At 40.2% G+C, this 17,383-nt stretch overlaps 1 protein-coding gene and 1 long non-coding RNA gene across 3 annotated transcripts in view; both read right to left on the reverse strand.

The window, feature by feature from the left end:
• LOC120561114 overlaps positions 1-17,383 on the reverse strand; it is a 146,227-nt gene that overhangs the window by 95,513 nt on the left and 33,331 nt on the right. Inside the window, exon 5 of the mRNA XM_039804064.1 lies at positions 15,103-15,627. Coding sequence (XP_039659998.1) covers positions 15,103-15,627 — 525 coding nt within the window. The remainder of the gene's footprint in view (positions 1-15,102; positions 15,628-17,383) is intronic.
• LOC120560255 lies at positions 9,528-12,558 on the reverse strand. 2 transcript variants are annotated; one of them, XR_005639462.1, is made up of 3 exons: positions 10,427-10,439; positions 10,039-10,154; positions 9,528-9,824 (listed from the first exon to the last, which is right to left on the reverse strand). It is a non-coding gene; the product is annotated as an uncharacterized LOC120560255 (long non-coding RNA). The 2 variants fall into 2 exon arrangements; XR_005639461.1 differs by lacking the exon at positions 10,427-10,439 and adding an exon at positions 11,855-12,558 and having other exon boundaries at positions 9,529-9,824.

Here is a 17,383-nt window from a genome sequence, read left to right on the forward strand (position 1 = left end):
GGCTTGTCAGGCTACAAAATTATGTTTCCTCACAAAATCTGGAAACAAAACCTATGCCATTGGGTTGCCAGGCCAGCTGTGTCTGGTCCAGATGTTTGTGCCAGCTCACCAGGGGGGCAGATACTGGGAAACGTTGGGCCATTATTGTGCTTCTCTAACCTCTATGTATCTCTAAATGCTTGCAGACATTATTTTGCACCTAAATGTAATAGTCTTTCTTTTCCCAAAAAATGACATACACTAAGGCTGAATCCGAATCCTCCCCTTATCCCTTACCCTTTGTCTTATCCCTAACCCTAGGTAATGAGCTTGAGGTACTCATATACACCTATTGGCTGGCACATGGACTCTCTTATGGGGTGGTGGCCCGTGTCTTTAATGTGCCAAAGGCCACAGTTCATGACATCATCCACAGAGTGGCCCAGAACATATGGGACAATCTGAGGAGAGCAATCGACTTCCCTCAAACAGTGGACCTGCCTGCAGTGGGTCAGGGATTTGTCAACATTTCTGGAACCCCTGCATTCCACAATGTGGTTGGAGCAATCGATGGCAGCCACATACGTATAAAACCACCACAGCGTCACAGATTGGACTATTTGAATTATAAAGGCTTTTACTCAATCAACATGCAGGCAATATGTGACTCGAATGGCAGGTTTCTGGACATTTTTGTGGGGTATCCGGGGTCTGTCCATGACACACGGATACTGAAAAACAGCAGTTTTTACACCAAAAGACGGTATCCCCCAACAGGCTACATCCTCCTGGGTGATGGTGGGTATCCCTGTTTGGAAACTCTGATTAGCCTCATCACCCCATTCAAGGAGCCAGTGCATGGAGAAGTACAACTGCGATTCAACTACTACCAGTCAAGGGGGCGCAGCATAATTGAAAGGGCGTTCGGCATGATGAAGACCAGATGGAGGTCAACGCTTTTCCAGAGCTTTGGAGGTGAAGCCCACATTTGCACCCGCAAAGTAATTGCTTCATGTGCCTTTTTGCACAATGTGTGTATGGACAATGGTGACACACTGGTTCCGGATGAAGACATTTTAATGGATGACGCCCAACCTCCCCGTGGACACATGGCATACAATGAAACCTCTGGGAATGATGCAAGACACAGACTGGCTGCCTTAGTTTCAGGCAATGTGCAAGCCCCATGAACATGACCAGTGTATACATTTTATAGTTCTTTTATGTTCTTTTATGTATGTGTACTACTTAGGTCTGTTTGCAATAAACATTTGTATACACAATGCATGGTGTTTTGTATATCTGTGTCAGTTATCATGGTTTTGAATGTCACACATGTTCAGAAAGACATTGATTTATTTGACTATTGACTCAGATTTATTCAACTACTAAGTTATGGTTAGTCTCTGTGGTTGTTGTAACCACTGCTTCATTTAAATGATGTGCTTAAGTAATAAGAAAAAAGTGTTCTGTTGGCATGATTCTATTTGCTTTTATGAAAGGCTCATAATACACCTTCACACAATATGATTGAATTACTGTAATATAACACATTGAATAGATTGGGATGAGATGTGCAAAGAAGCGTGTGTTACAATGTGTTTACAGTTATTTCACTCACCAGCTTCATCAGCCGCTTTACATCAGAGGCTTTTAACTTAACGCAATTATTGTCTCTCAATATGAGTCAGTATCCAACAGTGCTTAGGAGTTTCCCCAGTGTGTGATTAATAAAATCTCTTATCTTAATACATATCAGTTAGACCCCCCAAATAGTTAATTCAAGTTTGGATTGCACAAATATGACTTGACCAATGAAAGTAAATGGGCAAAACATGATATAACAATATACCTTTATTGGCCAGAATAAAAACAGGACATTAGTCAGTGCAAAAAGTCAAACATATACAATAATTGAAAACAGGGTAGAAATAGTGCAATATCGAGTGTACTGAGATTTAAATATGAATGTAGTGCAAGGCAGTTCAGTGCAATGGCAATAATATTAACAATATTGGAATAGTAAAATATACATAGGTAGATGACAGTAAAAAAAGGCACTCAAATGTATAAAACTCAAAAAACTTTGCAAAAGGCAGCCAAAAAGAATAAAAACTATACATAAGGTAGAGGACTGTTTAAAAAAAAAGGCAGTCAAATGTAGAAAACTCAAAAAAAACGTTGCAAAAAAAGTTGCAAATGGCAGCCATAAAAAATAAAAAAACTACCACTACAATTTCTCAACAATCCTCTCAATGAGGGACAACAACTGCCGTGTGTTTGCCTTGTTCTCGGCCTCGCTCTCCTCGTGGCGCCGCTGCTCCTTGTTGGACTCCTCAGTGAGGAAATCCAGGATGGCATTTCTTTTTCTTTTCTTTGCGGGTGACCTGCTGACTGAAGAGCTGCTACTGCTGGAGCTGCTAGCTGGGGATGAGGGCTCCTAAAGGAACAAGATAGATCTTGATTTACAATCCACAAATGTTTTTGACCATATCATTTTACACACACACACACACACACACACACACACATATATATATATATATATATACATATATACACACCACATATATATATATATATATATATATATATATATATATATATATATATATATATATATATATCAGATATACATAATATATATATATATACATATATATACATATATATATATATATATACATATATACACATACATATATATATATATATATATATGTATATATATATATATAATATATACACATATATATACATATATATACATATACATATACATATATATAGTACAGGCCAAAAGTTTGGACACACCTTCTCATTCAACGTGTTTCTTTATTTTCATGACTATTTACATTGTAGATTCTCACTGAAGGCATCAAAACTATGAATGAACACATATGGAATTATGTACTTAACAAAAAAGTGTGAAATAACTGAAAACATGTCTTATATTTTAGATTCTTCAAAGTAGCCACCCTTTGCTTTTTTTGATAACTCTGCAAACCCTTGGTGTTCTCTCAATGAGCTTCATGAGGTAGTCACCTGAAATGGTTTTACCTTCACAGGTGTGCTTTGTCAGGGTTCATTAGTGGAATTTTGTCCCTTATTAATAAAAAAAGCAAAGGGTGGCTACTTTGAAGAATCCAAAATATAAGACATGTTTTCAGTTATTTCACACTTTTTTGTTAAGTACATAATTCCATATGTGTTCATTCATAGTTTTGATGCCTTCAGTGAGAATCTACAATGTAAATAGTCATGAAAATAAAAAGGAAACGCATTGAATGAGAAAGTTTGTCCAAACTTTTGGCCTGTATTTCTGTTTATATATATACACACAATACAATAAGAACATGTTCTGCTATTCCAGACCACAAAATGTACTGCATTACATACCATGAGGATTGGCGCGGGATCGACATCCACAGAACAGGATGCCACTAACACAGGAGGGTCGACTGAGGGCCTGGCACCCAACACCTCGTGCATGTCCTCGTAGAATTGCCAGGTTGCAGCGGTCACTTCCCCCCTGTCTGTACCTGACCCTGTTCTTGGAGTTCTTAGTTCCTGGAAGGACACACAACAAACACCAAAATAATGCCTACAACCATACAGCATTCATTGCATTGTATTGAGATTGAAGATGCAGTTTTTTTTTTCTCAACCGAACATCACATACCTTGTATTTCTGTTTAAGATTCTCCCACTTCTTTGCTGCCTGTTGGCCAGTCAGTTTCCCCTCCAACCCAATTTCTTTCACCAGCGTCCTGTATCATAACCAACAACAATGTACATGTAAATGAACAGGAATGAATTACAAATGATTACAATATAGTAACAGTTACAAATATACAGTACCAATACAATAATGAATGCATGACTCACTCCCAAAGTTGCTTTGCAGCATATTTGGATTTCAGAAACAGTGGTTCCTTTTCAGACCTAAAGTGGATCAGCTGCCGGGTTTCCTCTGGCGTCCCTGTGTGACACAGGATGGTAAATGTACAGTAAAACGACAAAATTATATTTACGCCTCCCCTTCCCCACATCTTAGTTACAGTTGTCTCTCCCCCCCCCCCCAACAAAGCACATAGCAAGCTAGTGGCTACAGTTTTACGTCTCCCACCAAAATAAAACACATCGTGACTAGCTAGAGTTGTCTCCCCCCCCTCCAGAACAAAGCACATAACGTTAGCTAGCTAGCAGGACTGGACTTGTACAAAAAACTGTAGATATGCATGGAGTCCATTCAAATGAAATGTGGGGCTGTTGTGCAAATCAGCAATGTAACATTAGCATAGCAAACTAGCGATTTTTAAAAACGTATGTACAGGACTGTGTAGAGCACAAAACAACACTGTCGTAATTTTTAAATAAATTTTTTAAGCCGAGAATACTTACATTTATGGGTCTCTCTGGTCAACCTGGCAGCCATGTTCCTTGTTGTGCAATGTATGCAATGTACCCCTGCTGGCGAAGTAAGCTCGCGTCCTTACTTTGTCGGAAGGGACATCTGACCCTCCCCCTAAGCCCTAACACTCGATCAAGACGAGGATTCGGACAGCACTAGCTCTCACGTGAACGCGCACAATGAGGGATAAGACAAAGGGTAAGGGATAAGGGGAGGATTCGGATTCAGCCTAAGTGGGGCACAGAGGATGAGGGCCAAACCTTACTGGGCCTTGGCACAAGAAAAGTTTGAGAAAGGCTGTGCTATAACACATGCACAAAATGAGCTATGTTGTGTCTTTTGTCTTGCGGTTTGTATTTTTCAGTCTATTTTCTGCTGGACCTTGTGGTGGGGAAAGACCTTGATTGAAGAATGAATTTCCCTCACTGCCTAATCTAATTAGACCTGTTCGAGTCGTGATTCACTCGGATCTTTAACCCAAGTCTTTAAATTGACTCACGAATCACGAGTCTCTAGCATCATTTACCCAGTTCAGTTGAGTCCTACTACAATTCAATCTAAAATGAAAACAGCGGCACACAAAAACCTCTTGCAACATTAGCTTCTACTATTCCTAGCCATCTTAGTTGCAAAAAGCTTTATAACTTACAATTTCGTAGTAAACAGCAACTCCACAAGTCAAGTCAAGCGCCTGAGTGAGCAGAGACAGTCCCGACCCGCAGACTCAGAGCCGGAAGCTCGCAGACCGTGGGATTCACCTCGAGAACTCACGAGCCCCTCGATGACTCGTGAGTTTTGTGGTGATTCATGAGTTGTTGATGACTGCGTAAGTTCCGCGGGAGTCAGTAAATCCGCGCCAATCAACTGAATCAGCCGGCTACGTTGTCATGAGTGGATCTGATTCAGACGAGCGAGCATGGGGAGCGAGTAGAGTCTCTCCTCGAGCTCAGGGTAAAGCGAAACAACAACAACAAAGCCATTTTTTCACTTCTGAAATAACATACAATGTTCCGCTCGTAGCTCGAGCTAGGCTTCTGTAGGTTTGGTGTATAAATGTAGTATATTAAAATGCAATTAGGTCGAGCAGACAGTCCAAAACATTGTAAGCTCGCCTCGCCGACAACTCGTTTTTTTTTTACTTCACAAAACTTTATTATTCAAGTACAGATGCACATACACATTGAAAACATTAAATTTAGTATTATAAAATACATGAAAAAGGGGCGCATGGAATTTACATTAAAGAGGTTGTAAGTCATTGTAAATGTTCAGAGTCCAGATGGCTTTCTTATTTTTCAGTCCTATTAAAGTTACAAAATATAATTACATGTAATTTTTAAAAGAATATTCGGTTTTCTTTCAGACCATTTACATTTATGGATATAACGTTTTCCAAATAAAATTAAAAGATTCTAAATGAAAACATGGCATTTTATCCAAATCAAAAGCTCGCCTTTGATGTAGCATACAATACTGACTCAAGTGATTCAAGTGAATCGCACAACCCGGATCAGTTTGGTGAATGACTCAGAATAACTTGAATCCTAAAAAGGAATAGAGTTTGCCAGGCCTAAATCTAATGAGGTTTGGTCTTTGGTCACCAGTCCCCCTGGTGGCCAAAAATGGTTATTTCTATTTATTTAGTTTTGAAGGATTAGAATTTATGTAAATAAGTGGTTCTCATTCTTTAAAATGGCAGTGGTCCTAGTAGATCCCTTTGGTAGACCAATGTTAATTTAACTTTGGGACCCTTGTTTTTTGTACACAGCAACATTTTGGTTGGCCCCACCAAATCTCACTCCAAGGTTTTTAGAAAAGTTGGCAGTTCTGTGGTTCTAATCAGGGCACAGGGCACACACCTGCTGACAGTAATCACAGCCATCTGCGGTTGTAACCAGGATTCAAATAGTAGCGGTTAAACTCACCTATCCTGTGTAACATATAGAACCAGGATTCAAATAGTAGCGGTTAAACTCACCTATCCTGTGTAACATATAGAACCAGGATTCAAATAGTAGCGGTTAAACTCACCTATCCTGTGTAACCTGATTTCTGGTCTCCAAACGCCATCCAACAGTCTGCGCTGCCGAGCGATCTCTTCCTCGTACTCACCCGACATAGTTTTTCAACAACTTCCGGAATATTTCTTCAGCAGCAGCAGTTAGTCGCTCGGTGACAAACTCTCTCAAACACTCAACTGAAGACATTGTTGCTTAGTTCCAGCTGAAAGAATCATCTGCTCTACGACTAAAATACCGTCTTCCAGCTCATTCAACAGCAGCATGCAGCTAACGCTACGGCCAGCAGCCTTGTTTACTTCCGCTGGCTGTCACACTCTACATAAATCTGTATATTAGCTCTACTCAAATACAAGTATACAGTATTTAGACCATTTCACTGTGGATATCAAGCTACTTTTCCCATTTTGTCACAATGACGTTTAGTTCAGCTGGATGTTGTTCTGTTGAGTTCTCAAAGTGTAAATGAGGTAGGGTTTGAATACTTAGAACTGTTGCCATTTTATTCTTTAAAGGTCCAATGTGTAGGAATTTCTCCCATCTAGCACTGAGATCATATATCGCAATCAACTCTCTCTCGCCACGCAGTTTTGCAGCTACGGTAGCCTTCACGCTTCAAAAAGCAAAGGTGTACAAAATGTCTGAGATAAAAGAAAGTGGTGTTGCATAGACAGTATATAGAGGTTGGTGCATAGACAGTATCCCAGTAAGCACACATACGTCGCGGCGACGTATTGGCGATGTAAACAGAATGCATCGGGGATACGTAGTATTTTGGTAGTTTGCTCACTGACACGACGTCCCCGCGACGTCGCTGCGCTACGTTTCAGCGACATATAGCCGCTCTCTCCGCGACGTATACATATATACATCGTTCTAACGTATGCCATACGTCGTAGAGATGCAGGCAATATACATCGTTCTAACGTATGCAATACATCGTAGAGATGTACGCTTATATACATCGTTCTAACGTATGCAATACATCGTAGAGAGGCAGGCTTATATACGTCATTCTAACATCTGCTATACATCTTACAGATGCAGTCTCAGGTACATCTTCCTGACATCTGTTATACGTAGTACAGATGTCAGGAAGATGTGCAGATCAATTGATCCTGCATTAATCTATTTAACAAAACTGGTCAGTATAGGTCACACACAATTACTTTAAATATCTTTACTAAATTGAATTGCTAAAGTAAGATAGATAAACCATACACAATTACTTATAATAATACATTTTATTTATAAAGCGCTTTTCAGGGTACTCAAAGACAATTTACACAAGTTCAAATCATTATAGAAAAAGCACACTGTAACACATTAAAATATATTCTTGTATGTAGCTAGATTTGGGGATAATTATCCTACTGTGGTCTATATTAAGGGCTAATGTACAAAAACACTACCTTGTGTTGTCTTCCCGTCAACCTTGAAAAAAAAAATTATTACATTTTTCTTCTACACATTTTCAGCGCTTATTTCTACGTCCCATATTTTCTGATATAAAACAAAAGTTGAAAACGGGTCAATTTGACCCTAAGTCAACACAAGGGTTAAAATCTTAAACCAGGTTTTTTTTAAAAGTCTGAGACTGTGGGCTTCCCCTCAGGCAAAGAGCTGGGGCACGCACGTTTCCTGGGAACGGGGTACAACAGCTTGAGTTATGTTTTCTCTCGTTTGGTGGGTGTGTCTCTCGATTATTGGCTGTGTTCCAGGTGATACCCAATTATTAGAGACTGTCTGTAAACCCGTGGTAATAAAAAGGGCTTGCACACACAACAGGATGTCAAACACCTTGTTTCAGTTTTAAAAAACGTCACTTTCTCAATTTTTGGATGCCTATGGGATCATGGTAATGTTATTTGAACCCAAACACTTAACAATTGAGCCAAGAATAACATTTATTTATTAACAAAATTCATTATTTTTCTTAATCTGTAGGAGTCGCTGAAATATACAGTATTTCTCTCTTTTGACTACACACTCGTGAGCTGTATATCACTGCTTCACAACAGCAGTGTGTAGATGTTGGAGAACAAAAACTAATTGTCACACTATATTGTCCACTTTCTATCATAATGTAAATTATTTCAGTAGCAAAAAAAAATGCTGTCCCTGCTCCAGTCTGTTGCCAGTCGGGGAACTCCTTGATGGCCGGCTTCATACTCAGGAAAGTAGGGTCCCTCAGTGGTGGTGCTGCAGTGACAAGAAAAAAAGATTTGGGTTTTGTGCGTTATTCGAAGAAGTATCTTTTAATACATTTTTTGTTTCATCTCCCTTTGTTTTGAGTGGTTGAGTAATATTTTTTTTTTGCAGATGTGAATAGAAGAATATGACAAGTAGAATATGGCAAGCCAAATGTCGTTAACGTAGTTAAATTCTCTGCTAAATTTTCCTCAGAAACTCCCATTCAGCCTTTAAATATAATTGAACAGTAAGGACATTTGGTCAGTAGGGGGCGCTGCAGACTGTGCAGTTTCATTTTGGATGAAGTTCAAGGTGGGCTGTTTACGGTAGAAGGGATACAGCTACGGCCAAAAGTTACGCAAAAATCCCGCAAAATCTAGACTAATATAATAATATATTTGTTATACTTTCACCCAGGAAAACGTGTTTCATTCCTCTAGAGTTTTTTATTCAAACCACGATCTGTTTCCTGAACTTAACAAGTCGTTTTGGTGCCTAAACTTAACTGTCGTCACCGTAGCTGTATCCCATCTAGCCTCAACCACTGTTAAAGTGCCATTCTGACAATATGTATTTAGATCACTTTGTAAATTAAAGCTTTAAATAGCATGTTATAAATCGTCCCATAAAAAATACCATAACTTTCTCTCTAAAAAGGCTAACATCAAGGTTTCATAGTAATCACAATTATTTAAAAAGTAGTTACTTTTGAAACCAAAGGTGTCATTTTATGCTGCCCTCTCTTTACTTCCTACTCCCGTTTTCAATTACGATTTTGTAAACTTACCACAGATGATTTGGCAAAGTAATGACTGGGAATATGGCAGCTTTCCACATTTTCCCGTTGAATATCTTGGTCATCATGGCAATTGAGAGATCTGAAAAATACAAACATATAAAAATTTAAAACAAGATAAGATCCTTAATTAATCCCACAGTGGAGGACATTTTCAGTGATACTGCACCAGAAGGAAAGTGCAATGACAAAAGCATCAGTAAAAACGCAAGAATAAAGCAGTTAAAACTGTTCAGTATACAGACAGAAGGTTTAATAATACGGTATTCACAGTATTGCACAGAGGAGTTATTGATATTGCATAAAAAAGGTGTACATTGATGTTGCACGTGAGTAAATTGTCAGATAGGGTGCGTGTGGTCTACTTGGAGCAGTGTTGATTATAAGTGGTCATCAAATCAGTTTTCAAACTCTTTCCTCTTATCTGAAAGAGATTAATATACAGAGGTAATTAATAATTCAAGTACAATGTAATAGATAGAGAAAGTCTAGGACCCCTTGAACACACAGGGGGTTAAAAAAATAGAGCAACACATAAGAATCATGAGTGGCACTGCGCCTGCCCCAAATACTAGATAGATTCAGATTACAGGTGTGTAATTTGCATCTTGCAACAAACTAATATGACAATAACATACCTGACTCTTTTCACTTGTTGATCAGGCTTATACACACAACTATTATTGTGGTATGATGTCCTTCATCTCTGCATTGCCTTCTCTCCCACCTCCTGCCGACGTTTTCTGATCTTCCACTATACATCATACCAACATAAAAACAGACACACTATGTGAAAGCTACTATCAAAAAATATACTGCTCTTTTGTGAGGATGCAGTATTTTTAGTATTGTAACTACTGTTTCGCAATGAACACGGTGTATTCCTGACATTTTGTAGAAGATGGTGATATTCTTAGCAAGAACCCCCTTTTTAATGAGGGATAACTAGTGAAACAAACAAGCAAACAAACATCAACTAACAGTTTACCAAAGTTACCCTTGCTGTAAACATTATAGCACACATACGTCGCCACGATGTGTATTGGCGATGTAATCCAAATTCATCGGGGATACGTAGTAGATTGCTCGTTTGCTCACTGGCACGACGTCCCCGGGACGTCGCTGCTGTACGTTTCAACGACATATAGCCGCTCTCTCCGCGACGTATACATATATACATCGTTCCAACGTATTTCATACATCTTACAGATGCACACATATAGCTACATCGTTCTAACGGAAAAACGGGAGAAAAAAAAAAAAATCTACCAATTAAATTATTGTGATATTGATAATTGTATTGATCTCAAAGTCAAATGTGATTCAATATGTCCATCGAACGTGTTTAGTCCCTGTTAAAGCCGATTATAAACCGCTAATGTCAGTTAGGCTTATGGTCAATTTAGCTTCAACAAAAAGTAAAACTTAAAGTTAAGTGACTGGACAGTAACTACATTAAGCTAACGCTAGCTTGCCAAGTAAATTGTTTTTATTTTAATTAATCAACGTTAGTGATATATCAGCAAGAAAATCATGGTAACAGGTGACGATGCTCATTAGTGTTTTGAAAGCTAACGTTAGCCCACGAAAACGGGTACCATCTAGCTAATAACTGATGTTTTATGACCGTTGGCACTCCCAACCCCATTTTCAAAATCAGTTGTTAACCAGATTTAATGCCGAGTGTACAGAAACGAACCACAGTCTTACTAGCTAAACTGTCCTAAACTAATTTTACATAGTGTCATTTAGTTAATAAGCAGGGTAAAAATAAAATATTACAATCACAATGTAATAAGTACGAACGTTAGCCTGCCATTAGACGGCCCCTGAACCTCTTCACCTTTTTTAAATATGATTTAACGTTAGTTGGCAGATTAGCTAGCTAGCTCGCTAGCTAACGCTACATGCCGAATTTACCTTTAGCTAGCTAAATTTTGATTATATAACAAGTCTTCAGCTTTAAATGTTCCCTGTTGAGATTTCAGTTCCATTAAAGCCAAAACAAAAATCAAATTAACCGATATGAGCAAAGTATGACTGAGGTGCGGCACTCAGTTACTGTTAGCTAGCTAGCTAGCTAAAATTAACGTTAAGGGATATCGGGTAACGTTCAATTAGCTATAGCTAGCAGCCTCACCTTAGCTAACGTTACTGGCATGTACTGCAACTGACATAGCAGCTAACGTTAAGTTTACATTCAAATTCAGTCAGATTAGTACATATAGCTAGCAAGCTAACTAGCTAGAGCACGGATATTTTAATTTTAAATGAATGTGAAAAGGGCGGCTAGTGCGATGTGAGCCTGATCTAACGGCTCTAAAGTTACTTTAAACCATGACATGGCGTAACTTACTAACATATCTTGTTATTAGTCCGATGAACACCAACTTCCACATGAGAAAACGTCGAAATATTTGTATTAACGTTACGTTAAGATGAAATAGTGCTTACCATGGTATTTGACAGCAGCAAAGAAGCAGTCTCCATCCTAACCCTTCGTAGACTGGCAACTTTTTTTTGCCCTTCCTTTATCGACTGTGGCGCGAATATGTTGCTGGGCAGAATTCAGATTCACTGTCCATCACATCAACAGTGTGTGTGTACAGTAAAGACATCCAGACGCTCAATAAACGATGCTTCCAAATGACCCGCAAACAACTGAGGAACCGTTAATACATCTCACCGACATAGTTATGTCGCTGCGATGTATAGATTGCGATCATAATAAGACGTCCAGACGCTCAATAAACGATGCTTCCAAATGACACGTGAACAACTGAGTAACTTTTAATACATCTCACTGACATAGTTAATACGTCGCTGCGATGTATAGATTGCGATCATAAGACGTCCAGACGCTCAATAAACGATGCTTCGTTATTCTTCTTTATGACCCGCGATCAATTGCAGACGAAGCGATCAATTGCATACGTCGTGCCGACGTATGTGTGCTTACTGGGATATAGAGGTTGGTGCATAGTTGGTGCATAGACAGTATATAGATGTTGGTGCACGGAAAAAAGGAGACTGCAGCAGTCCGGAGGATAATTACCTAGTTGGGATTTGGTGTGTCCAAGCAGCTCCAATGTTCACTCTTTTTGCTGATGATGCCAATTTCTCGCTCTTTTCAATCTCCGTTTTCTTATTCTGGGCGAAGAAGAAGAAGAAGACTCCTGTTCCTGAAATTTGGATTTTGAATACGTGTTTCCTTCTTCAAACTTGCCAACGGGGCCGGGAAGCAACGATACCCATCAGCAGCAGCTGTGAGTCGAAAATGCAAAGTATGTCCCTTACGGGCTAACGTATTTCAAGATGGCGCATGGCTGTGGTGAGTCTACCCCAGTTCATGCAAGCGCAAATGTAATATTTCAATCCATTAGGAATACTTGAAATTGATGGTGGTGGTCAATATTCATAAAGAAGTTTGTGAAGGGCAATACAGATTTTGATAATGAACAACTACAAACTTTACACACTGGGGCTTTAAATTGAATTGAAATAAACCGGAAACCGTTTTGATAGATACTGGATTGTTCCCATGGTCACATTTGACTTAAACCATCATCACACATGGGCACACAACACCAGCAAAATGTACAATAATACAAAAATACCTACCCTGAGGCATTAATCAGTTTGTGGGTTTGTACTGCAGTACAGCCTCTGAGCTCTGCTTATCTTAGGCTCCTGTTCAAAACTCCAACCGATACAGAAACAAAGGAGTTCTTAAAGCGATGAGCTGTGTATCGTCTGCCTGATGGTAACAGTTCACACAGAGTACAGAACATGGGATGGATCACAGAGGATTATCTTTACATGTTTAAGTACGCACTGGCCAAAGAGACACTCAAGATTAAGATGACCTTTCTTTAAATAACTTGTAACTTTTATTTTGATGATACAATTGAATCAATCATTTTCATTTATCAAACACAAATGTAAAACATTTGGCCAGAATCTCATCAGAAAACAAAAGATAGTATACAAAAAGGGCCAAAAGAAGGCACTTTTACCTTTTAATAGGACTTCTTATACCGTAAAAAAAGGTTTAATCTGACTTCTTACAAAGATGTGCAGGAGGCTTCATATAGAAGTATCAAATACTACTCGAGGTACATAGATTTAAAATCCTTTTTAACCTTTAAACTTAAAGTGATTCTGAGATACTTTGTGAATTAACATTTGGCAAAACCAACAACCAACAAGTTCACGTCATCACTTTAACAGCCACTACTGTCCACTGTGAAAATACTGTTAATAACAGAAGTAATAGTCATACGAAGGGAAACTTGACATTAAGATATTTACATCTCATCTTTGTTCAAAATATTTAAAAGGTCCCATGGCATGAAAATGTCACTTTATGAGGTTTTTTAACATTAATATGAGTTCCCCCCCCAGCCTGCCTATGGTCCCCCAGTGGCTAGAAATGGTGATAGGTGTAAACCGAGCCCTGGGTATCCTGCTCTGCCTTTGAGAAAATGAAAGCTCAGATGGGCCAATCAGGAATCTTCTCCTTATGAGGTCATAAGGGCAAAGGTTACCTCCCTTTTTCTGCTTTGCCCACCCAGAGAATTTGGCCCACCCATGAGAGAGAGACATCATGGCTTTCAAACGAGCAAAGTGGCAGTTGGTCAAGGCCACAACCCCACCCTCCACCTTGCCCCCTTCTCTCCTCCTCAATAGATACAGACACAGAAATGGCACATCCTAAGGACCGGTCGGGGGGTGTGATGAACAGTGGCAATAATAGGCATAATAAAGATAGTGGAACAGTGAATACAATGGTAGTTGTAGTAGTTCATGTCATAGCCGGGCACAGCAGAGCATGGGTGGATGCAGTGGACGCAGCAGGACACTGTAGGAAAAAAGTATTTCATTCAGTTCAACAGGTCTCTACGAGAGTTTCAGCTGGATGGTTTCTCCTGTCTATGTTGATCCTCAGGTCACTTTTCCCACAATTGCTGCAAAAATGTTGCTCCTCACTTCTGAGGGTTCTTGTCAGTTTTGACCATGAACCACTAGATCTTTATAATCAAAATTCAAGTGACGAGTTACCATCCTGCTCGGCCGCCCTCTCCCCATCAAGTCCTCCCATAGCCCCACCCCCCTCACACTAGCAAGGCAAGTAGGCTAACAGTTAGGCTAACGTTAACGTTGGTGTCTGGCTGACTGTATGCAGGGGGAACCCGTTTTTTTTTTTGGCTTATTTTAACTGGTCCATCCAGTTTACTGGAGGCCCACCTACAATCAAAATCCTTGCACCGCTAGTGCTGTGTGGGCTCTTCTCATGTGGACCAACAAGTGATCATTTCGCCCAAACCCTTTTCCACATGTTTTACAGGAATATGGCCTCTCGCCTGTGTGAGTTATCATGTGCTTTAATAAAGCTGAAGCGTCACAGAATCTTTTCTTGCAGGTCTTGCACACGTACGGCTTCTCACCTGTGTGGGCTCTTCTCATGTGGATCAACAAGTTACCATTTCGCCCAAACCCTTTTCCACACGTTTTGCAAACATACGGCTTCTCACCTGTGTGGGTTCTCATGTGGACGTTAAAAGCATCCTTATGTCTGAAATCTTTTCCACATGTTTCACAAGAATAAGGCTTCTCACCTGTGTGGATTCTCATGTGTCTCTGCAAATCTGAATTATACTTAAAGTCTTTTTCACATGTGTCACATATGAAAGACTTTTTACCTGTTTGAGTTTTAGGGTGAATCTCTGACACGTTAGTGTTGTCTATGTTGTTGCTGTGACTTCTGCTCTTGCGTCGTCTCTTCTTTGGTTCTGGCTCTGCATTTCTAGTTGATCCTGAGTCTCCATGCTTGCCTCCTTTCTGATCTTGGCTCTCAGCTTCATGAGAGTTGTGAGAGAGGAGCTGGTGGTCACTGTTTGCTTCTGATACCACAGAGGTTAGAACTGGCATGTTGGCTACAGACTCTTTCTCTGCTGCACTTAGAGTGTCATCATCAGGATTGAAGTTCAGAGTCTGACCTTCACTGTGGTCCCTTTCCTCATAAGTAGGAGTCAACATATAGGTATCAGTCTCCTGCTTCAGTACAAGCTGCTCTCCCTCCTGACTGGTGCACAGTCCCTCCTGGTCCTCTTTAATCTGTGGAGGCTCTGGGTCCTCTTGGTCCAGACTGGAGTTCCTCTCCTGAAAACAGAGCTGCTGGTCAGAGAGAACCTCCTCCTCCTTACAGACACGTTGCTGTGGGAGCTCTGGAGGGACAGACAACAAAAGTGATAGGATACTACTGTTATTGGAGAAAAGAACAGAACACTTGTTCTCTTTTTCTTGAGAACATAGACTGTAGAAATGATGAACGGAGCTTCTGGATCAGACGATAAAGGGTGCCTTCTACGTCAGTATCTGAATAAGTGAATGATACCGGGTTGCCCAAGCATGTCTTCGCGGTGGACCATCGGTCCGCCAAAAACTGATGCTGTCTACTCTACATGCAAATAATGAAATTAATTGTACAGAAACACATGGTAGGAGAACGCCCAGGCTCTGGGGCTCTCCAGCATATTGATTTGTTGTTCACATGTCTTTGTTAATAAGTTTTGTTTCTACACTATTACGTAGAGTTAAAGTGGCCATGTGTAACTTTCAGTTTGTGTTGATTCCAGCGGCCGCTTTGGACCAAAGTGGTAGTGTTTACCACAACTACTGTCATCAAGTTTTCTTTCTTTACTGTGCTGCATTACCCTCTGTATTACTGAGTTAGCGTTACCAGGAGGTTATAGAGTTGCATTGAATGTTTTTGCTCAGACAGAAAATTTACAATAAGAGCTGCTTGTAGCATTCTCCAGAACCACTGTTCCCCCAAGATTACTCACAGAAGGACCACAAAGCACTGAATATGCAACCAGCCTACTATTGGCTTAATGTGTATAAGGATATTCAGAGATAACATTGTACTATTACATTTACATGACAGAGAACACTGCAGATTCAGATTTTACTAACAAAATATCACAATTAAAATGTGGAGTAAACATACACATCTGCCTCATGGCGCTGCGTCACACGCCACCCAATCCGTCCCGTTATGAGAGCCAATCAGCAGAAACCTGAGGTGATCAACCACCAGAACCGGACCGAGTAGCACAAACAGGTGGAAGGCAATGCAGATTAAAGAGAAATATATTCTTTTTGTTTAACTACATTTTAGTCTTTTTCAACAATATTGCAGTCAGTGTGTAATGACGGCGGTGCTGTCTCGTCTCATCATTATTATCATCAATAATAAACAACCAAACCCAGGGGGAGTCTGAACGAGGAAGAGAGCTCTCTTTACCTGTCAGCTAGATGACGTTATGTTCTGCTGTGTGCTTAGAAGTGGAGAATTTCAGTGTTTCCCACAGAATTAGATTCCATTCGTGGTGGTAGGCTGCCGCGCAGACAGAGAGCAGTCAGAGCTCCGGCGGACGGGGAGCTCTGCGTCCATCAGCAGCGGTTTCTCACTGTGCCGCCGGTCCCCAGAGCGACATGGTCCCCTGGAGAGTCCGGTACAGTCTGACGCAGCAAATCATTTTGGTACGTTTTGGCGCTCGTGATATTCCTCTGGCATTGGCTAAAACCTCTTTAAGGGTCGCCAAAACTTTCTCTATGCAGTATAAACCCTAAGAACGTCTTCTTTGTAGGGGAAAATGGTTGATGTCGGTCAATGTCTCCTTCTGTGTGTTAATTAGGGGATCGCAAACCAAGTTTAAGGCTCATACCCACCCTTGACATTATCATCTGCAAGGGGGCTATCCTTGAACAAGTCAGTGCATATACATATTTGGGCATCTGGTTGGAAACTTCACTTTGTTTCTCCATCCACATATCAAAGCTGCAATCTAAAGTCAAGGCCAAACTCGGTTTCCTTTACCGGCAATTTCCACTGGATGCGGAACGTCTGCGGAACGTCGACGGTGTCATTAGGTTTCCATTAAAGTCAATCTGTGTATTTCCACAGACTGCAGAACG

This window comes from Perca fluviatilis, chromosome 6 (genome assembly GCF_010015445.1).
Source record: "Perca fluviatilis chromosome 6, GENO_Pfluv_1.0, whole genome shotgun sequence".
Taxonomy (NCBI): Eukaryota; Metazoa; Chordata; class Actinopteri; order Perciformes; family Percidae; genus Perca; species Perca fluviatilis.